This window comes from Eurosta solidaginis, chromosome 2, assembly GCF_040869045.1.
Source record: "Eurosta solidaginis isolate ZX-2024a chromosome 2, ASM4086904v1, whole genome shotgun sequence".
NCBI lineage: Eukaryota > Metazoa > Arthropoda > Insecta > Diptera > Tephritidae > Eurosta > Eurosta solidaginis.
In genome coordinates, this window is record NC_090320.1 from 70638314 (window position 1) to 70661593 (window position 23280).

At 37.5% G+C, this 23280-nt stretch overlaps 1 protein-coding gene across 9 annotated transcripts in view; it reads right to left on the reverse strand.

The window, feature by feature from the left end:
* Positions 1–23280, reverse strand: part of C1GalTA (Glycoprotein-N-acetylgalactosamine 3-beta-galactosyltransferase 1) — a 126599-nt gene that overhangs the window by 47476 nt on the left and 55843 nt on the right. For all 9 annotated transcript variants that reach the window (XM_067765651.1, XM_067765646.1, XM_067765650.1 and 6 more), the window contains one exon: positions 4734–4958. In XM_067765651.1, the coding sequence (XP_067621752.1) occupies positions 4734–4779 (46 nt within the window). In that variant the 5' untranslated portion in view covers positions 4780–4958. The remainder of the gene's footprint in view (positions 1–4733; positions 4959–23280) is intronic.

Sequence of the window (23280 nt, forward strand, 5' to 3'; positions counted from 1 at the left end):
ACCGGCTGCCTTGGGAAGCGAGATGGTTTGTAATTATTTTTTACATTGAAATGAAAGCACTTTCGCCAGCGATTAAAAAAAAAATATAAGGAAGTAAGTAAGCACATAACTGTTTTCGATCACTTCTAAACCAAAAGAGATATAAAAAACGGCATATGCAGAAATGTATAGAGCCCACATTAGTGATAATAAAATATGCAATAAAAAAAATTAAAAAAAAAAAACACATAACTGTTTTCGTTAGCGCAGCAACTAAATGTATTTTGAATGGCAAAAAATAAAAATTTGAGTTTTCCGTTTGCGTTCGTTGTGTGCTCGGGCCTTAAGGGTTATCCAACTTGAATGAAATTTTGCAAAGCTCATTTTTAGATCATAATTTATCATATTCCGCCCAGCAAACTCAATATTTACATAAAAAAGTATATATAGCGAACGTCTTAATGCTCAACTGAGCAGAGTGATTAATATTCATACTAAGGCCCGGTTTTTCAATACGTGTTTTAACTACAGTCAAAGTTGTCTATTGAGTAACCCGGCCACTTTGGCCGCAAAGTGGCAACTCTGGTCAAGTTTAACTGGAGTTTGAAATCGCACTGAAAAACCAGCAAAAGCTATAAAAATGTACGTATAAAATATGTATTTGTATATTGAAAACTATAATGACAGCGCGCGATTTCCATTTTTATACTCAGCTGAGCAGAGCTCACAGACTATATTAACTTTGTTCGCATAACGTTAATCCGTAACGGCATAAACTAATCGAGATAGATATAGACTTATATATATCAAAATGATCTGGGCGAAAAAAGAAATTCATTTCTACATGTCCGTCCGTCTGTCCGTCCGTCCGTAAACACGATAACTTGAGCAAATTTTGAGGTATCTTGATGAAATTTGGTATGTGGGTTCCTGGGCGCTTATATCAGACCGCTATTTAAAATGAACGAAATCGGACTATAACCACGCCCACTTTTTCGATATCAAAAAATTTCGAAAAACCGAAAAAGTGCGATAATTCATTACCAAAGACGGGTAAAGCGATGAAACTTGGTAGGTGGGTTGACCTTATAACGTAGAATAGAAAATTAGTAAAATTTTGGACAACGGGCGTGGCGTTAAAAGAAGGTAATTTAAAAGTTTTGCAAGCTGTAATTTGGCAGACGTTGAAAATATCATGATGAAATTTGGCAGGAAGGTTACTACCATTACTATATATGTGCTCAATAAAAATTAACAAAATCGGATGACGAATACGCCCACTTTTAAATAAAAAATTTAAGTCAAATTTTAACAAAAAATTGAATATTTTTACAGTGTATAAGTAAATTATGTCAACATTCAACCCCAGTAATGATATGGTGCAACAAAATTGTTTTCTGTGAAAATGGGCGAAATCGGATGAAGCCACTCCCAGTTTTTATACACAGTCAACCGTCTGTCCTTCCGCTCGGCCGTTAACACGATAACTTGAGCAGAAATCGATATATCTTTACTAAACTTAGTTCACGTACTTATCTGAACTCACTTTATCTTGGTATAAAAAATGGCCGAAATCCGACTATGACCACGCCCACTTTTTCGATCTCGTAAATTACGAAAAATAAAAAAATGCCATAATTCTATACCAAATATGAAAAAAGAGAGAAACATGATAATTGGATTGGTTTATTGACGCAAAATATAACTTAAGAAAGAACTTTGTAAAACGGGTGTGACACCTACCATATTAAGTAGAAGAAAATGAAAAAGTTCTGCAGGGCGAAATAAAAAGCCCTTGGAATCTTGGCAGGAATACTGTTCGTGATACGACATATATTAATAAATTAGCGGTACCCGACAGATGTTTTTCTGGGTCACCGTAGTCCACATTTTGGTCGATATCTCGAAAATGCCTGCACATATACAACTAAGGGCCACTCCCTTTTAAAACCCTCATTAATACCTTTAATTTGATACCCATATCATACAAACGCATTGTAGTCACCCCTGGTCCACCTTTTTGGCGATATCTCAAAAAGGCGTCCACCTATAGAACTAAGGCCCACTCCCTTTTAAAATACTCATTAACGTCTTTCATTTGATACCCATATCGTACAAACAAATTCTAGAGTCACCCCTGGTCCACCTTAATGGCGATATCTCGAAAAGGCGTCCACCTAAAGAATTAAGGCCCACTCCCTTTCAAAATACTCATTAACACCTTTCATTTTATACCCATATCGTACAAACAAATTCTAGAGTCACCCCTGGTCCACCTTTATGGCGATATCTCGAAAAGGCGTCCACCTATAGAACTAAGGCCCACTCTCTTTTAAAATACTCATTAACACCTTTCATTTGATACCCATATCGTACAAACAAATTCTAGAGTCACCCCTGGTCCACCTTTATGGCGATATCTCGAAAACGCGTCCACCTATAAAACTAAGGCCCACTCCCTTTTAAATAATCATTAACACCTTTCATTTGATGCCCATATCGTACAAACAAATTCTAGAGTCACCCCTGGTCCACCTTTATTGCGATATCTCGAAAAGGCGTCCACCTATAGAACTAAGGCCCACTCCCTTTTAAAATACTCATTAACACCTTTCATTTGATACCCATATCGTACAAACACATTCTAGAGTCACCCCTGGTCCACCTTTATGGCGATATCTCGAAAAGGCGTCCACCTATAGAACTAAGGCCCACCCTTTTAAATAATCATTAACACCTTTCATTTGATGCCCATATCGTACAAACAAATTCTAGAGTCACCCCTGGTCCACCCTTATGGCGATATCTCGAAAAGGCGTCCACCTATAGAACTAAGGCCCACTCCCTTTTAGATAATCATTAACACCTTTCATTTGATACCCATATCGTACAAACAAATTCTAGAGTCACCCCTGGTCCACCTTTATGGCGATATCTCGAAAAGGCGTCCACCTATAGAACTAAGGCCCACTCCCTTTTAAAATACTCATTAACACCTTTCATTTGATACCCATATCGTACAAACACATTCTAGAGTCACCCCTGGTCCACCTTTATGGCGATATCTCGAAAAGGCGTCCACCTATAGAACTAAGGCCCACTCCCTTTTAAAATACCCATTAACACCTTTCATTTGATGCCCATATCGTACAAACAAATTCTAGAGTCACCCCTGGTCCACCTTTATGGCGATATCCTGAAATGGCGTCCACCTATAGAACTACGGCCCACTCCCTTTTAATATGCTCTTTAATACCTTCCATTTGATACACATGTCATACAAACACATTCCAGGGTTACCCTAGGTTCATTTTGCTAAATGATGATTTTCCCTTATTTTGTCTCCAAAGCTCTCAGCTGAGTATGTAATGTTCGGTTACACCCGAACTTAGCCTTCTTTACTTGTTTTAAATACATTTGTTAATGAATTGCACGAGGTAAGAAAACACACAAACATGTATGTCAATATTGATTGATTTCGCAAGATATTTGCAATATTGATTGAAAAAGGTATATTTGTTTTTGTTGTACTCGAACTGTACTCTTTAAGAATAGCTTCAAAAGTGAGGTTATGTTATTAATTGGTTTTTGTAGTTTTGAAATAATTTTAGTGTCTTTAGCTTGTGTTCTTTTTTGTTATTTAAAATATTTGAATTTCAGCTAAAGTTTTAGCTGGGTTCACACCGATCCTACCGTTGGAACTAATATCTTATTATTAGTCAAAGTTTTAAGATTCTAAAGTGTTAATATCAGCTGCCACTTTCTGCCTGTAAGACAGCAAGACCCTGCGACCCTCAAACCCGTGCATCAGGCAGCTGGCAGAAAAACACGAGCGGGAAAAATGGGAGGAACTTCTAAAGAATTTTAACCTCTCTGCCGGTGTAGGTAAAATTTGGTCAACCGTAAGGCTCCTCGCAAACCCGACAAAGCACAATGACAAAATATCCATCGCTTTCGGCAAGAATGTGCTATCGGGCGCGAAGAAAACACCAGCGCTTCCTGACGGCAGTATGTAAAGCATTCTTTGCTCAACACATCTACATAGACGGCAGGATATAAGGCATACACATGAGCAGAATCAGAAACAACCCCGATATTCGTAACGTATATCCTGCATGCGATGTGTCCCGTCATGACAACAACCACATTTTTAATTGCAATGTGGAACCAACGCCTCTAACACCCCTATCTCTTTTGTCCAACACTGTTGAAACAGCAAGTTTCCTCGGACTCCCGTAAGAGGATATTGATAACAATTTGTACGTGGTCGCCCTAATGGATGGGGCGATGCATGCTACAACAAGAGACAAAACAACGCCAGATCGGATCTCTGAACTTATAAAAGACACAAAAATTATCTAGAATGTGGTAAGGGAGGCAGCCTCGCATTCATGAAAAATCAATTTGTGAAGTACAATTTATTTAATTCCACCATCAGACGCAGGGACAACACTTGAAATGTCAAGACATGGTTGTCTGGTCAGGTGATATTGACATATACATCGCCCTTCCAAACGAACTAGCAAAACATATATGTAGATGATACAACACTCAGCACAGTAAACGTTTACTGGCATCTTAAGTTGTTATTGAATTTTTAAAATTCATACGAAAACGATAAAGATATTAGCTTATTAAGATTTAGTTTAGCTGCCGACACTAATATATAGTTTTGATGTTTTTATAGATCCGATACCAGGCGTGTGCTTCTTTATATCTAATATTGTAAATTATTGTTTAAATATTAAACTTACCATCAGTCAATACTGAACGTCCAAGTAGTAGGCCATTTACAGTCATTTTTGTACGTTGTATGTCCTAAGCTAAAGTACTTAAATTATTACTGATGCATCCACTTAACCTAAACATCTAGCTCCTAGATTTATCACGATGAGCTGTACTAATTATGGACTTGTAGATTCTTTGGTTGATTTGAAGATGATGTGAAGAAATCGTTATTTCCAACGGGCTTACATTTTCTGTAAATTACACAACAAAAAGTATATGTACAAAAAAAAATATGTATATTGATGCATATATTTATAAATAACTTATGTAACATTTAAACTCAAGAATACCACTAAAATTATTTTCTTGAGTGTAAATCGCCGGGAAAACACAGAAGTTTGTCAGCCTTATATAGCACGAATTACCTTTATGCAATTGTTTTGTCGTAAAGTCTTGAATGAAGTAAAGGAAAGAGAAGATGAAGATACAGCAGACGGAAATACATAGTAAGGAAGGAAGAAGAAAAAGCAGTTGAAGACTTTGCCCTGCCCAATAATTAGGAGCCTGGCTTCCCCTCGTCTACTTTATCCATCTTTCTTCTTAGTTCTTGTCCATCCCTGAATACATTTATCTCTCTGCCACTACTAACTCTCGCTCCCAAAACGGTTCGCACTCCCACACGAACTCTCACTCCGACTACCACCCGCACCCGTTTCCTATTCCCACTCCAACTCTCAATCCGACCCCCCCCCCCCCTCCCACCCTTAAAGGGCCATCTTATCTTCTCTCGACATCGTCCATAACTCTGAGCCATACATCAGGAGAGGTATAGCGAGAGACATATAGAACGTGTGTTTTGTTTGTCAAAAAAAGGACTTGAATTTTCAGTTGCCTTGTGAGTCCAAAGTAACACCAGCTGTCAAGAGTTATTCTCATTTTGGTTTCGAATCTGGCATTTTCTTAGCTGTTAATGTTGGCCCTCAGATAATTTTTTATTATATCAATATAATCAGCACAGTTACGCCAGCAATTCTACGCTTTTATAATAGATTGTACCAAAGTGGTTTAGATCTGCTGCTAGATATTATTTTACAAATCAAATATGTGTACATATTTCAGTTTTTTTGTTATCTGTGACTTGTCTGTGGAGATGCCCATATTCATATGAACACAAATAACACAGATCAACAAAAAAAATTTTATATATTCGGATTCTATGTTCAATTCTATAAAAAAAATGCAATTACGAATCAAAAATATTTGGTTTTGTAGAAGTCATAGCGAATTGAAAATTTTGCATTTTTGCACCAGGCTAATGTAGGTCCTTTCGCGCTATTTCGGTCAGTAAGAGGACGGCGGGTAGCTACCTGATGCAGCGATGCATCGAAAAAAGATCTACTTAAAGCACAACATACTCATCTTAAAAAAAAAAAAAATGTACACATGATTTTAGGTAGATTTGGCAATTCGTTAAGTACATATTAAGAAACTCATCGAAACTTTTCCTGACGGATTGGCAGGCCTAGATTTTGTAAGTAAAATTTTTTTAAGAAGCTGTAGTTTCTTGGGTCACTCGTTGTGGGCGACACTATGTTTTTGCATATCACAGAGGAATGATGTCTTCGAGAAGTTGTAAACGAGCGGCTAATTCGTTTTGCTATATATGTGGCGAATGTATTAAAAGAAGACAAAAAAGTTTGATTTAACTAAAAACCCAAGGATTTGCGAGACCTACCTAGCCTACTGTTAAAAACCAGGACAAAAAATGGGCTCCACATGTTTCATGTAACTCTTGCAGAAGCATTCTGGAGCGTAAGTTTATTTATATATATTATTTATAGTTTGGTACCAGGGTGAGAAAAGATCCATGAAGTTCGCAGTGCCGAGGATTTGGAGGGAACCGAGTAATCATGACACTGATTGCTATTTTTGTGTAGTGAAACCACTGAAAAGGAAACGTTTAAGGAAAACAATATATCCGGAACTACCATCGACATCCGATCCAGTACCACATTCGGAACAAAATCCTGTACCTGATCCACCTGTGTTGGAAAAGCAACTATTCCCTCAAGGCAGCTTTCAAACACCGAGTTCATCTGCATCCATACATTCCGAATTTGTACCTCAATTTGAACCAGGAATACCACATCTCATCAACTCTGAAGATCTCAATGACTTAGTAAGAGACTTAAATCTATCAAAAGACAAGCATGAAGAATTTTCTTGTTTCTACAGTAAGGAAGATGGACTCTGTTTTTGCTATGACGTGAAAGGTTTATTTGAAGCAATTGGTATTCCTTGTAATACAAATGAATGGCGCCTCTTTATCGACAGCTCAACAAAAGGTCTAAAAGCAGTTCTACCAAAGACTCTCTAAATATAAGATGGTACATTGTAGAGTTCTAAAGCTTTGTGGAAATTGTGGGACGGCTGTACGAGGAATTCACCATACCTTTTGCTATGCTGTCCGCCTCAACATAGCTGAATTTTTAAGGCTGTATAACTCTGTAATTTATTTTGCCTTTGGAAAAATTACCTATTTGAAAATAAGCTGGCTGAAAAATATTGGCATAACAGCTTAGGTTAAATCAACAAATGAAAATCTCAGCCAAGCGATTTGTAAAAAAAAGCTAAGTTGTCTATTTGTTACTTTCTCGATATAGGGTGTGTTCGAGCTGCAGCAGTGTTACTTTTTATGACAGCGTATAACGTTCTTCAGCGACATTTGAGCAGATGTGGCAATTTCGCGCGTTCGTTGAACAAAATGTTGACAATCTATTGATCATCTCTAGGAAATTAGCGACATTCCATCAACTAAGCAGCACTTTAGCAATACTACTGTTATTATTTGGCTGCTCAAACACACCCATATTAATTGTCCATTAAATCTAAAATATAAAACTCAAAAATGACTCTGCTTGTTTTGTCCGAAACATTTATTTAGTTCAAAGTCACAGCCAATAATAGCCAAAGCTATAATAATTTACACGGGTCATCAATTCTTTCTCCGATTCAAAAGCTGAACATCCAGCGCTACCGTCATCAGCTCAGTGTCATCATTGCCAGTAGCGCCAATAACACCAAACTCGTGCCTGACACACAAAAGACGTTTCACTCAATAGCGCAAGTGAAATGTATTACGCACTCACTACTAAGTAGCGTCAAAAATTCGCTTTGAGTTATTGCGTCAATGAGTTACCATTGAGCTGGCACCGCATTGGCGCTGGCGGCATGCAATTTACATCACTAAAATTGCGCGAATGCCCAGGCTCATGACTTTTTTAATCCAGATGGTGAAAACGAAGCAGGAGCAAAACGTATGGTGTATTCCTGGTGCAGCCGTCCCACTTTGTGGAGAATGAACGACTCTACAATGCTCCCTCTTATTAATCTACTCTCTTTGGTTCTACTACACAATGGGAACAAATTTCCATCTATTCCACTGACACATTTCATACATCTCAAAGAAAAGTATGACAGTATTAAAATGCTATTAACTGCAATCAAATATACGGCATACAAGTGGGAAGTTATTGGAGACTTCAAGATGGTTTGTTTTTTTACTCGAATGCAAGGTGGATATACCAAACACTCCTGTTATCTTTGACTATGGGATAGCAGAAATGATGCCGCCCACTATCGCCAAAAATATTGGCCTGAACGTACTGAGTATGGAGTGGGAAGATTTAATATTAAACATGAAGCAATTGTCGATCCTAAAAATATATTGATGCCGCCATTGCATATTAAATTGGGCCTTATTAAACAATTTGTGAAGGCTCTTAATATTGAGTCTAAAGCTTTCAAATATTTGCAGACTTTTTTCCAAAGCTGTCAGAGGCGAAAATTAAAGCTGGAGTCTTTGTTGGCCCTCAAATAAAAAAAATTATGAACTGCGATATTTTCCCGGACCTACTTAGCAATGAGCAGAAACTAGCGTGGAACAGTTTTAAGGCAGTAGTTCATGGCTTTCTTGGAAATCATAGGGATGAAAATTATGATGAGCTAATAACTGGCATGATTACGAATTCGAATCGGATGTAGATGCACATGTTACATTCACATCTGGATAAATTCAAAGATAATATGGGAGCTTATTCAGAAGAACACGGGGAGCGATTGGTTTGAGAAACGCTACCAAAGCCAGTATACGGAAAGCATGATGGGGGACTATATTTGGACGTTAATAAGAGAAAATGTTACCGAATATGGCAGGAAAAGCAGGAAAAAGCATTTTTAAACATTTAAACTGTATTCTAGAACTAAATTTATAAGAATAAATCTTAAATTGATTTTTACTCTACTAGAATAAATCAAATCTATGTCAAATTTTGATGAATTTTCATGTTTTTCGCGTTTCTCATTTTTTTCGAGCAAAACCAAATCAAAAACTTTTTTATGTTCATATTCTTATTTCTGGATGCAAAAGAAATAAAAAAATATACGCACGACCCATGTACAAAAATGTTGTTGACCAGTGTAATTAAACCAAGCACGTCTTTTTCCCTTATTTTATAAATAATAATTAAACTCATGTGTCTTTGTTTTGAAACAAGAAACTGCTTAGAGTGACACAAATGCAATGCTGACACATTTAAATCTGTTTTGGTTTGTATGGTCGAGTGGGGCGTCTTCAGCAAAATATTTGAGACTTATCTAAGGCTTATTTCATTTGGCTAAAAGGCTTATGTCATCAGGCCTTAATTTTGCAATGAATATTAGTCGTATGGCGCATTCCTTATAATTATTTTTCTGTAGTTATGTCATCAGGCATTCGGTTTATCGAAAGATGACGGTATGTATTAGCCTTATAGCCTATATAAAATAAGGATAACTTAAGAAATTATTATAAGTGATGTATATTTGAACGATTTTGCGTCATCCCTTGTCAAATTTGGTTTCGAGACAAACCGGTTTCGGCGTTGTGCCATCATCGACACAATGATGGCACACTGACACTGATGATGGCACAACGCCGAAGCCGGTTTGTCTCGAAACCAAATTTGACAAGGGATGATGGAAAATCGTTCCAATATACATCATTTATCTACCCTGTCGGAAAGTCAACAAAACAAAATAAGTCAAATATTATAAGCCATTAGGTAAAATAAAACAACCTTATTATAACACTTATGTACCAAATAAATAAAGCCTAGATAGGGCCTTATTATAAGACTGCACCTTTAAGATTTTTAACCAACTTAAAACCATGCTTATATAAGGCGTTATAATAAGACAATAAATGAAAATATGGTCAGAGTCAGGCAGAATTACCTAATTAGAAGTCTAATTGCACTTATAAATTACGCCTGTGTAGGGTTTAATCAAAAGATAACCACGCTCACTTTGTCGATATGGAAAATTTCGAAAAAATGGGCAATGTCTTTTCGAACACTGCCAAAGTGATGCATTTAGCGAGGGCATTAACTTTAGTAATATAACGCAAAATAGAAATATAGTATAACTTTGGAAAATAGGAGGGGCACCGCCCACATTTAGTAGAAGAGAAAGAAAAGAAAAGGTTTTGCGTCGTAAATCAAAAGCACTTAGTATTACTTTGCAATTTGGCAGAAGTATGGTTGTTGAGAGTGTACGTCTATAGGTCACAACAAAATTCGTAAACGACCACGCCCACTTAAAAAATAAATTTCTTAAAGGGTTAGCCTTATAAATATGTTTTAACTTTATTACCATTATATCGTTACTTTGCACTAGTACGAAACTAAGAAACAAGATTCTATATGGTCCTGGGACACTCCGAAGAAAATTTCTGGAATTTGAGCGTGATGTATAGGTGACTACACACAGCTGGGTATATAAGGCTCGGTTTCTACCGAACTTTGAGTTCCTTATTTATTTTTAATTATTTTCGGTTTAGGTACTTTGAGTGAGGAAACTATGGAGGCAGGAGAAGGGAGGAATTTCATTCGCATGAATGCTAGGAAGCTCGTTACTTTCAGATCCTTACCTCCAAATATATTTTAGGTATCGTTGAACTTGTGCTTGGTGATGAGCTTTAGTGAGAATCGTAATCGATTTAAGAACTCTCTGAGGTATATATGTATAGCGAGTTGAGGAAAACTAAGAGGTTGCAAGGTCTTGAAAATTACAATTAATAATTTGTAATGTTAAAAATTAAAAAAAATTATTATTATATCATAACTTGACTAATTCCTGAACAGAGAAGTAAAATCCCCTCTAAGCGAACGAAAATTAAGCACTATACTTGTCGCCCTCTTCATGCCATAAGGCGTATACGCCTAGACACTGACCATATCAGATGATACGGTTCTTGCAATATTAGAGAACTTCTCTTCCAAAAATTTGTGAACCTCTACGCTAAAGCAACGGCGAGTACCGGAGAACATTTAATGATGAGCTGTGTGAGCTTTGTCAGACATCGGAATAAGGATACTCCAGCCCAGAAGCGAAGGAAGAGAAAGAACGAGGCACCCACACCTTTTGAAAACCAAGTGGAAAACTATTTGAGTGCTCTTGGTGTCCCATAGACGACTGGTAGCGCTACGAAGAAAGTGGTGTGATTTTTCTAAGAGCATCAAAAGCATGCCTTACTTTATTTAGGGTGCGGTAAAAAAGTAACTTTACAAAAACTTGGTGCCATTTTATCACCGAAGAGATTTCGGCCGAGCTTCTCTTCCAAATTTCGTAGTGCTCCTTTTAATTTTTCCTACAAATTGGCAGGACCTACATGTTTTATGCTGACATTGACCGGCATCTGCAAGATGCATTTTTACTGGACCCAAAACCTTCGGTGCGGTAGGCAGAGCACGTTACCAAAATTTATCTTCGTAAGAAAAATCGCCAACAGGGTAAGATTGGAGAAAATGAAATTCCATTAGCAAACAAACAAAAAATTGGTGAGTGCATTTGACCAGAGCAATATTTATATCCATATGTTGAATCTCAATCTAAGGTGCGTTTGGCTCGAACACTTCCAAAATAGCATGTGAGGAGTCCCCACACTATACGAACCTCCACTGCAATTAACCCCTTCAATGAAGTCATCGTACACCTCTCTTCTTGTGGGGTTCTTGCAGGACAACGAGTTTGCCGGTACTTTCTTTACATGACCCTACTGCAAACTCGGTGGTTATAAGGTTTATGGTTCTATGCGATTTATTTGTTTAGGTAGAGGTCTATGTACATACATACATATATAATTTGTGTGTTTTCAGTGATTCGATTTTGAAATTTCAGATAGAAATACTCATACGTCATCCCATCCTCTAGCTTCATTTTGCTGATTAGATAGTAGGTTCCCAGCTTGAAATAAATTTGGCAAAGTTTTTTTTGCAAAACATGTGCCTTTTTGCATAGATACTTATCTTTTATGTATTGCTGGGTGTTATCAATATTAATTGGGAGCGGAAATTTCATTTGTTCGCTATTTTGAGCGCGAAAATAAACGCCTAGTTAATTAGAAAATGCATCAATTCTAGTGATAGAAATTTTTAAAACAAAGTATCGATACCGGTACTCGACCGAGCTTCACTTCTAATTTGCATCGTGTTCCTTTGATTTTTCCTACAAATTTGCGGTAGAGATATACGCCGCCGCCGATTTTGGTCGTTTTTCGCACGCCGCCGCCGAATGTCAAAAATATCGGCGCGGCGGCGCGGCGTCCGGCGCGTTACTATATTTTCTACTCGTTTAAGACTGTTTAGGCCATTTATTGTTTATGTCGAAAATTGGTCGGATATGGTCGAAAGTGGTATCAACGGATTATATTAACTCTTTATAACTATTCAAAAGTTATTTAAAATAACATGCGCTTTCGATGTCAGCTTAACATGGACTTTGCATCACCCAATTCAGCAAGTTAATAAAACAAAACACTAAAAGAAATGTTATATAATAAATTTATATGCTCATTTTGCATTTTTGAAAAAATTAATAATGAACAATTAATTCAAATAAAATGACCCAAGGCGAACATGTTTTTAAATTGTCCTCAAGAATAAGCGAAATCAGTGATGCAAAATCCTTTAGTACGTTCTAGGGGCATAAACACTCCTTTGAAATTACTCTTACCTCATACTTAAGTTGAGGATATATGTACTTATGAGAACGGTTTGAAAAATCACTAAGTCTTGCATTCAAACATTTGTTGTTTATTTGCGAAACTATAAAATAGCGTCTGAAATGTTAATTTTGATTTTCAAACTTCATCCTTCAACACCCAAGTCTCCCGGTTTGATATTTCCTAAGTTGGCGGCCCTATCCAAAACTAGTCCTTTGGAGTGAATCACATTGATTATAGCCTATCAAGCAAGTTTAAATATCACCTACACGTTACGGCTCCTTTTACAAATGTGAATACGTAGGCACATATATCTACCAGGTGAGGCTTTGTCCTTCGCAAGAAAACTTAAAGTGCTGAAGCAAAAGCTTTCCCAAGACAGTGGAACTAATGACCGTGTGTGATACTACCCTAACGTAGTGGACAGTCGAACTTGTCTGAAAACTGAAGCTACGCGGTTATCCATAATGAGCTCCTATATCGTAAGACCGGAAAACAGTAGTTAACAACTTTCAACTTAAAATCCGTCGACTTTCATCCTAAATTTGATTTAACGAAGACTATTGAAATCAATGTTGTGAACACAAACGTGTGCAATATTTGGTCTACATTTTAAAAATTTTATCCAGGGTCCTTGTAAAATTTTAATTATGGAGATGCGCCGAGGATTATACGATTTTCACCCGTGACGCAATGACATCCACTTAGACTGCTTATGATTTCGAGGGTGGCATCCTTGGCCGAATAGTCACTCCCTAACGTTTCAAGGTGTTTCTCTTGTGTAGCTCGGCAGCATAGCGCGACAAAAGCATCCGTTGGAAAGTCTTCGGAGCCACACCTAGAGCTTCTAGGAAAGTGACGACGACGAAGGTATGAGTGCGAAGTCGCAGACCTATAGCTTCTGTACTGGCATATGGTGTGAGGCGCAGGAGGCGTGGTAGCGACTGGTGGTAGGGAGTCCTACTGTTCGCACATCGGGAATCGTAGCTCTTAAAAACAGCCGAAAAACTGGAGGCGCCCTGTGCCACGAGAGTCATGAGTATTAATAGACCATTAATAGCAACCCTAAGTCCCTTTATGATTTAAAGAAATTGTGTTCGCGACGATTATTAGGAGTTAACTCTAGGTGAAACTACGCTTTGCACGAGATATATAAGCAAAAGTGTGACTATTTTATGTATCTTTATTTCTTTTCAGCAGACGTAGCAGTACCAATTCCAAAGACCGGGGTTAGGTTCGAAGCCTCTCTGGAGCAAGCGAACCAGGGACAATCCCTTTGCAAGGAGCTACTCCTGAAAATTTTTGAACGGTCTGCGAGAGTTTGATGCAAAAACCCCGGATCTTTCCGAATTGTCCAACACGTTGATTTCCTTAAATACATATAAACAAAACCTTTCCTAAATATTATTTTTTTAAATAGAAAAATCAAGCTTTTAAAGTAAAAACACCGGCGTACGCCGGCGCGCCGCCTACGCCGCCGCCGCCGGTATATAATAGAGCCTACGCCGCCGCCGCCGATAAAGTGATCGGCGTAAACCTCTAATTTGCGGGACCTACATGTTTTATGCAAACTCCGAACGGCATCTGCAAGTTTTACTTAGAAACTTTTCAAGGCGGAAATACACTCAGAGTGTTTGCCAAATCATTGTCAAGAAAAACGTGTTCCTTCGGTGGTAGACGGAGCACGCTACCACCACACCACGGCAGATGCACTCATTAAAATACTCAATCAAAATATCGATGCTCACACTAACTGAGTATTTCGTAACTTTTAGCCTAGGATACAGTGGTAAATCCTTCAGGTGGCGAAGACAGTTTCGATTTATAGAAGTTAAGTCAAAGCGGGGCTTGGACACCACCCTGTGGAATCTATTTATCCTTCTGCGTTAAGATGTTAGATTCCTGAATTGCACCGATGCTTGCCGACCAGACAGATAATTTGAGACTAGGAGGAAGGGGAGACCCTTCCAAATCTTGCTGTAAAGTGCCGTGATTTATTGTATCAAAAGCGTTTGATAAGTCTAGTGCCACGAGTACTGTTCTGTGCTGGGGTTCTTGATTCAATACGCAATTTAACTGTGTATTGATGGAGTTTAGCGCTATGCAGTTTTCGTAGGCCATGCTGATGATTGGAAAGTCGCAGGTTTGCGCTGAACAAAATGGCTTCGAATGGCTTGGCTACTGGAGATATATCGGATGATTATCCCACATTTCAGGCTTTAGTAGCGGTACCACCTTAGCCATTTTCCATTTTTCGGGGATGACGAAGGTGGACAAAGACAGGTCGAAGACATGCCCTAGATATTTGAATCCCTAATTGCCAAGGTTTTTAAGCATCGGCATAGCTGCACCGTCTGGGTCTACTGCTTTAGATGGTTTAGCACGATCAATGGCATCTTCAACCTCGTTGGCGGCGATGGTAATGGGCGCCGCGCTGTGTTTAAGCGCTCGCGCATTCCTCCACATCCGAAAGCACGTCATCGCCAATGGTGATGGATATTTTGTCGTTGTGCTTAGTCTGTTTTGATAGGGACTTACGGTAGACCATAATTCATATACATCGCTCCCCACGGCATCCAGTTCTATATACCGAAGCGACTCGGGATTTTACTCAACCATTTAATTTGTTGCGTCCCTTAGTTGTTCAAAAACCATAGTTAGCCTCCCGAGTAGCATTTTATGGACTTTAAGTTTCTCCTCACAGTTCCTTCAATCTCAACCAAATGTCTGAGTCAACACGAAACTCTCAAAACTCCTCTAAAAGTTAACATTTGCATTGAGTAATTTGAAAGTGAACTAAAACGCGTCCTTGTGATAATCCATATAAATTAATTGGTTCCAAATGAGACACCTTTTATAATAAAAGTGCACGATAAGAACTCATTGCAATATAATTATTGTTTTTAGTATTGCAAAATTAGATAAGATACTTATTTTGATGATTCGGGCCTGTCAAATGAGCGATAAAAATCTATTTGCGTTTTACATTACTATCGGACTCTTTTTCTTTAATCAAACAAAATGTTTTTGTTGTATTTTCGGACTTTGGTCAAAACATTTTGGAGAATTTCCGAAACTTTGATATTTACGCGCATATACATCTGCAATTAAACTTTTCAAGTAGGGCTAATGAGATCGTGGATTATTGAAAATTCCTGCAATATCTGAGGAGACACCTAAGGCGTTAAAGGTTGAAGTTATATATTTATGTTAGGGCTCTCCGGTTTAGACTTTTCGTCGCTGTGTAGCCGTCCATTGTTACATTACCCGGTTTCTTTTCTGAGTGCCGACTTAAATCAATTTAAACAAAATTTCCAAAATTCCCTACCGGTTAGTGAAGTATATCGAATACAAGCAATATTATATAACAAAGTTCCATATAGGGTGCCTTTTCTATCTAGGAGCAGCTGACTTGTTTTACTTGTTTGTTTTTCACATCCAGCAAAATTTGCTGAGAAGCTATTCAAGGTAGTAGTACACTCGAAGGGCTTCCAAATCAGCACCGAGAGAAAAATACATCTGCAATTAAACTTTTCAAGTAGGGCTAATGAGATCGTGGATTATTGAAAATTCCTGCAATATCTGAGAAGACACCTAAGGCGTTAAAGGTTGAAGTTATATATTTATGTTAGGGCTCTCCGGTTTAGACTTTTCGTCGCTGTGTAGCCGTCCATTGTTACATTACCCGGTTTCTTTTCTGAGTGCCGACTTAAATCAATTTAAACAAAATTTCCAAAATTCCCTACCGGTTAGTGAAGTATATCGAATACAAGCAATATTATATAACAAAGTTCCATATAGGGTGTTTTTTTTCTTGTTTTTTTTTTCACATCCACAAAATTTGCTGAGAAGCTATTCAAGGTAGTAGTACACTCGAAGGGCTTCCAAATCAGCACCGAGAGAAAAATGTTCTAAAATATTTTGATGTTAGTTTTCGCGTAGCTTGAGTCCGCTAAAATTGGTTGGTTGGGCTCGCACACTTCCACCACACGACGGCAGCCTTCGGTGTTCGTTTTGTTCTAATTTGGTTTCATGACATACGATTGGAAAGAATACAAATTAGCGCCGCATTTCCAACAAAACTTACTAAATACGGAATGAAAGCACGAGTTATATTTTTCTGCAAACAGAACATGGCGAAACTATACAGGTGACGGCCGGAAATCAGTTTATTGGCACTCTTTTGATATGATTTGACACTTCAACTTTCGACGCAGTACAATTTTGACATTAGTCAATCAAATTACAAAAACAAAGTACATGGAATTTTTATTTATGTTTTTTTTTTTAGCATATATGGTTCCGGCATGAAACACAAGTAACGAACTGCACAAAGCCAAAACTTTTGTTCTATAATCCTGAGTTCAGAGAGATTTTAGAGCGGTGGCAATCAACAATTTTTATACTCAGTTGAGCAGAGCTCACAGAGTATATTAAGTTTGATTGGATAACGGTTGGTTGTACATATATAAAGGAATCGAGATAGATATAGACTTCTATATATCAAAATAATCAGGATCGAAAAAAAATTTGATTGAGCCATGTCCGTCCGTCCGTCCGTCCGTCCGTTAACACGATAATTTGAGTACATTTTGAGGTATCTTGATGAAATTTGGTATGCAGGTTCCTGAGTACACATCTCAGATCGCTATTTAAAATGAACGATATCGGACTATAACCACGCACACTTTTTCGATATCGAAAATTTCGAAAAACCGAAAAAGTGCGATAATTCATTACAAAAGACAGCTAAAGCGACGAAACTTGGTAGATGAGTTGAACTTATGACGCAGAATAGAAAATTAGTAAAATTTTGGACAATGGGCGTGGCACCGCCCACTTTTAAAAGAAGGTAATTTAAAAGTTTTGCAAGCTGTAATTTGGCAATCGTTGAAGATATCTTGATGAAATTTGGCAGGAACGTTACTTCTATTACTATATGTACGCCTAATAAAAATTAGCAAAATCGGAGAAGGACCACGCCCACTTTTAAAAAAAATTTTTTTTAAAGTAAAATTTTAACAAAAAATTTAATATCTTTACAGTATATAAGTAAATTATGTCAACATTCAACTCCAGTAATGATATGGTGCAACAAAATACAAAAATAAAAGAAAATTTCAAAATGGGCGTGGCTCCGCCCTTTTTCATTTAATTTGTCTAGGATACTTTTAACGCCATAAGTCGAACAAAAATTAACCAATCCTTTTGAAATTTGGTAGGGGCATAGATTTTATGACATTAACTGTTTTCTGTGAAAATGGGCGAAATCGGTTGATGCCACGCCCAGTTTTTATACACAGGCGTCCGTCTGTCCTTCCGCATGGCCGTTAACACGATAATTTGGGCAAAAATCGACATATCTTTAATGAACTTAGTTCACGTGCTTACTTGAACTCACTTTATCTTGGTATGAAAAATGAACGAAATCCGACTATGACCACGCCCACTTTTTCGATATCGAAAATTACGAAAAATGAAAAAATGCCATAATTCTATACCAAATACGAAAAAAAGCATGAAACATGGTAAGGTAATTGGATTGTTTTATTGACGCGAAATATAACTTTAGAAAAAACTTTATAAAATGGTTGTGACACCTACCATATTAAGTAGAAGAAAATGAAAAAGTTCTACAGGGCGAAATAAAAAACCCTTAAAATCTTGGCAGGTATTACATATATAAATAAATTAGCTGTATCCAACAGATGATGTTCTGGGTCACCCTGGTCCACATTTTGGTCGATATCTGGAAAACGCCTTCACACCACTCCCTTTTAAAACTCTCATTAATACCTTTAATTTGATACCCATATCGTACAAACTCATTCTAGAGTCACCCCTGGTCCACCTTTATGGCGATATCTCGAAAAGGCATCCACCTATAGAACTAAGCCCCACGCCCTTTTAAAATACTCATTAACACCTTTCATTTGATACCCATATCGTAAAAACATATTCTAAAGTCACCCCTGGTCCACCTTTATGGCGATATCTCGAAAAGGCGAACACCTATAGAACGAAGGCCCACTCCCTTTTAAAATACTCATTAACACCTTTCTTTTGATACCCATATTGTACAAACAAATTCTAGGGTCACCCCTGCTCCACCTTTATGGCGATATCTCGAAACGGCGTCCACATATGGAACTAAGGATTACTCCCTTTTAAAATACTCATAAACACCTTTCTTTTGATACCCATATTGTACAAACAAATTCTAGGGTTACCCCTGGTCCACCTTTATGGCGATATATCGAAACCGCGTCCACCTATGGAACTAAGGATTACTCCCTTTTAAAATACTCATTAGCACCTTTCATTTGATACCTATATCGTGCAAACGCGTTCTATAGTCACCCCTGGTCCACCTTTATGGCGATATCTCGAAAAGGCGACCACCTATACAACAACCACCACTCCCTTTTAAAACCCTTATTAATACCTTTAATTTGATACCCATATCGTACAAACATATTCTAGAGTCACCCCTGGTCCACCTTTAGTGCGATATTTCGAAACGGCGTCCACCTATAGAACTAAAGCCCACTCCCTTTTAAAATACTCATTAACACCTTTCGTTTGATGCCCATATTGTACAAACAAATTCTAGGGTCACCCCTGGTCCACCTTATGGCGATATCTCGAAACGGCGTCCACCTATGGAACTAAGGATTACTCCCTTTTAAAATACTCATTAACACCTTTTTTTGATACCCATATTGTACAAACAAATTCTAGGGTCACCCCTGGTCCACCTTTGTGGCGATATCTCGAAATGGCGTCCACCTATGGAACTAAGGATTACTCCCTTTTAAAATACTCATTAACACCTTTCATTTGAAACCCATATCGTACAAACGCATTCTAGAGTCAACCCTGATCCACCTTTATGGCTATATCCCTAAATGGCATCCACCTATAGATCTATGGCTCACTCCCTCATAAAATACTCTTTAACGCCTTTCATTTGATACACATTCCAGGGTTTCCCTCGGTTCATTTTCCTACATGGTTATTTTCCATTATGTTGTCACCATAGCTCTCAACTGAGTATGTAATGTTCGGTTACACCCGAACTTAACCTTCCTTACTTGTTTATTTTACAAACACCGGCTAACTGCAGTTCGATGCTGTTAGACACCAACCGACCTCTTGGTTTTGGGTAAATCTGCTAAAGAAATTGTCCTACTGCGAATCCAGCTGAAAGAGCCACATGAATGCTCCATGAAAAATGCAAATTTTTGCCATAGTCGGGCACAATGCACTAAATTTTCAGTGAAGTGAAAAAATTTTTTTTATTCCACTACCACTAAAAAAATAGTTGAAAAATTTTTAATGGTAGTTGAACGTTAATTTCAAAAAAACATTTTTTTTCATAAAAATTTCTTTGAGCCTATGGCAAGTGTAGAAATAAGCACTCCCATTGCCACTACTTTTTTGTATACCTGCGCTTCGAAGGTGCTCTTAGAACCACAATAGAGGTGTATAGCTGGCGTAAGGTTGCCCAAATTTCAGACGAAGCGAAACACGCGTACACCAATGGTTTCAAAGTAATGGGAGGGCTAAGGTCTGCGGTGTACTGTACTGTTCAAGAAATAAACAGATCGCACAAGCTGCCAGATTTTTGAAGCGTTTTTCAGGTGAAAATAGTAGCCGTAACCGAAGCATTGGAACACTGAAAGAAAATAGCTTAAACTGCTGCCGTGTCAATGTTTATATTGACTGTCACGCAGCAATTAAGTCAACAATCTCGCATAGTACAATATCTAAATGTGTGCTAGAGTGTAAAAAATCCCTGAAACGAACTGGAGAAGGGAGAAGCATACATCTATATTAGGTTCCAGGGCATGTGGCAATGGATGGGAATGTAAAATCGGTCGTTTAGCAAAAAATAGCGCATCCCTCGACGCTTGTACCACATGCTTACATTAGCTTCACTTGTATGTATATAGGTATGTATATATTTTTGTTTGTGACTCTCTAGGATAGGCGCGAAAGGTAGAGTTGCAAACAAATAACCACAAACTAAAAAACACGCCTTTAAATATATCGAAAAAAGCATCAGGCGCTCGATATATGTAAATATGGCACAAAGCGCCCACGCTTTTTTAACCCTAGTTCGGCCGACGAGTCACTGGGGTGACTTTTTTATATTCTCCCCTCAAAAAAACACATTTTTAATAAATTTTGTTAACTCATTTTCCGTAACATCGTAACTTAATGAATTTTAAGTAGAAAAAATACAAAATAAGGTTTTATAACTTTAGTCATAGATAACTGTAACGGGTTGAACACTTTTATTCTTTTTCTGGCAGTCACCGGGGTTACTGCGTCGGCCAAAAATAGGTGTAACAAGTAAGGAAGGCTAAGTTCGGGTGTAATCGAACATTAAATACTCAGCTGAGAGCTTTGGAGACAAAATAAGGGAAAATCACCATTTAGCAAAATTAACCTAGGCTAACCCTGGAATGTGTTTGTATGACATGGGTTTCAAATGGAAGGTATTAAAGAGAATTTTAAAAGGGAGTGGGCCATAGTTCTATAGGTGGACGCCATTTCAGGATATCGCCATAAAGGTGGACCAGAGGGGACTCTAGAATATCTGTTGTACGATATGGGTATCAAATGAAAGGTGTTAATGAGTATTTTAAAAGGGAGTGGGCCTTAGTTCTATAGCTGGACGCCTTTTCGAGATATCGCAATAAAGGTGGACCAGAGGTGACACTAGAATGTGTTTGTATGATATGGGTACAAATTAAAGGTATTAATGAGGGTTTTAAAAGGGAGTGGTGGTAGTTGTATATGTGAAGGCGTTTTCGAGATATCGACCAAAATGTGGACCAGGGTGACCCAGAACATCATCTGTCGGGTATCGCTAATTTATTTTCATATGTAATACCAGGAACAGTATTCCTGCCAAGATTCCAAGGGCGTTTGATTTCCAATCCAATTACCATGTTTCATCTCTTTTTTCATATTTGGTATAGAATTATGGCATTTTTCATTTTTCGTAATTTTCGATATCGAAAAGGCGGGCGTGGCCATAGTCGGATTTCGGCTATTTTTTATACCGAGATAAAGTGAGTTCAGATGAGTACGTGAACTAAGTTTAGTAAAGATATGTCGATTTTTGCTCAAGTTATCGTGTTAACGGCCGAGCGGAAGGACAGACGAACGACTTTGTATAAAAACTGGGCGTGCCTTCAACCGATTTCGCCCAAAAAACAGTTAACGTCATAAAATCTATGCCCCTACTAAATTTCAAAAGGATTGGTATATTTTTGTTCGATTTATGGTATTAAAAGTATTCTAGACGAATTAAATGAAAAAGGGCGGAGCCACACCCATTTTGAAATTGTGTGTTAGTTTTATATTTTGTTGCACCATATCATTGCTGGAGTTGAATATTGACATATTTTACTTATATACTGTAAAGTTTACTTTCAAAAAAAAATTTTTTTAAAAGTGGGCGTGTTCGTAATCCGATTTTGCTAATTTTTCCTTAGCACACATATAGTAATAGGAGTAACGTTCCTGCCAAATTTCATCATGATACTTGGCTAAATGAATTTCTTTTTTCGCCCAGATCATTTTGATATATAGAAGTCTATATCTATCTCGATTAGTTTATGCCGTTACGGATTACCGTTATACGAACAAAGTTAATATAGTATATTATATATTAAATATACTATGTGAGCTCTGCTCAGCTAAGTATAAAAATCGTAGGCCGAACTAGGGTTAAACGGTTTTCTTTAGCTTGACTCTGTGTAGCGGGCGTTGTTCACGAATTTTGTAATTGAAATTTAAGTAACTTCCCGATAAGCTACGAGCTTGAAACTTTGCATATAGTTCAGAACCCGATGACAATGCAATAAAAAGAAGAAAAAACTAGGTGGCGCATGAATCGATATATTATAAAAAAATCGTATTTCTGGTCCAATTTGGCTCATATTTGAAAGACATATTACATACAGAAATAGAAATCGTTTTATAAAAAAATATTCCCGCTGGGTGCCGCAAGAATCGAGATATTCAAAAAATCGTATTTGTGGTCCGATTTGGCTCATATTTGGAACACGTACTTATTACAACAGAAATAGAAATCGCTTAATGAAAAAAATTCCCGCTAGGTGCCGCAAGGATCGAGATATTCAAAAGACTCGTATTTTTGCTACGACTTGGCTCATATTTGTAACAAATATTACATACAGTCCGGTAGAAGTGACATCAAAATATTTTGGAGTTGGAGGAGGGACAAGCATACGTAGCGCAGAGTCGAGTAAAGTCTTTGGAAGGATTATGTATTGAGGACTTAGATTCTAACAAATTGTGAGGAAAGAGTCGTTGTAATAATTTGTCACTAATTGAACTAAATAGAATGAGAAATAATAGGCAATTAAATAAAAACCAGAGACTTGAAAATAAAATAATCAAAAAAATAATTTTAGTTGAACGGTTTTATGGAAAAGAATACTTACATTAAGTAATAATAATACTAAAAGCAAGAAAATAATTAGGTAGGTCCT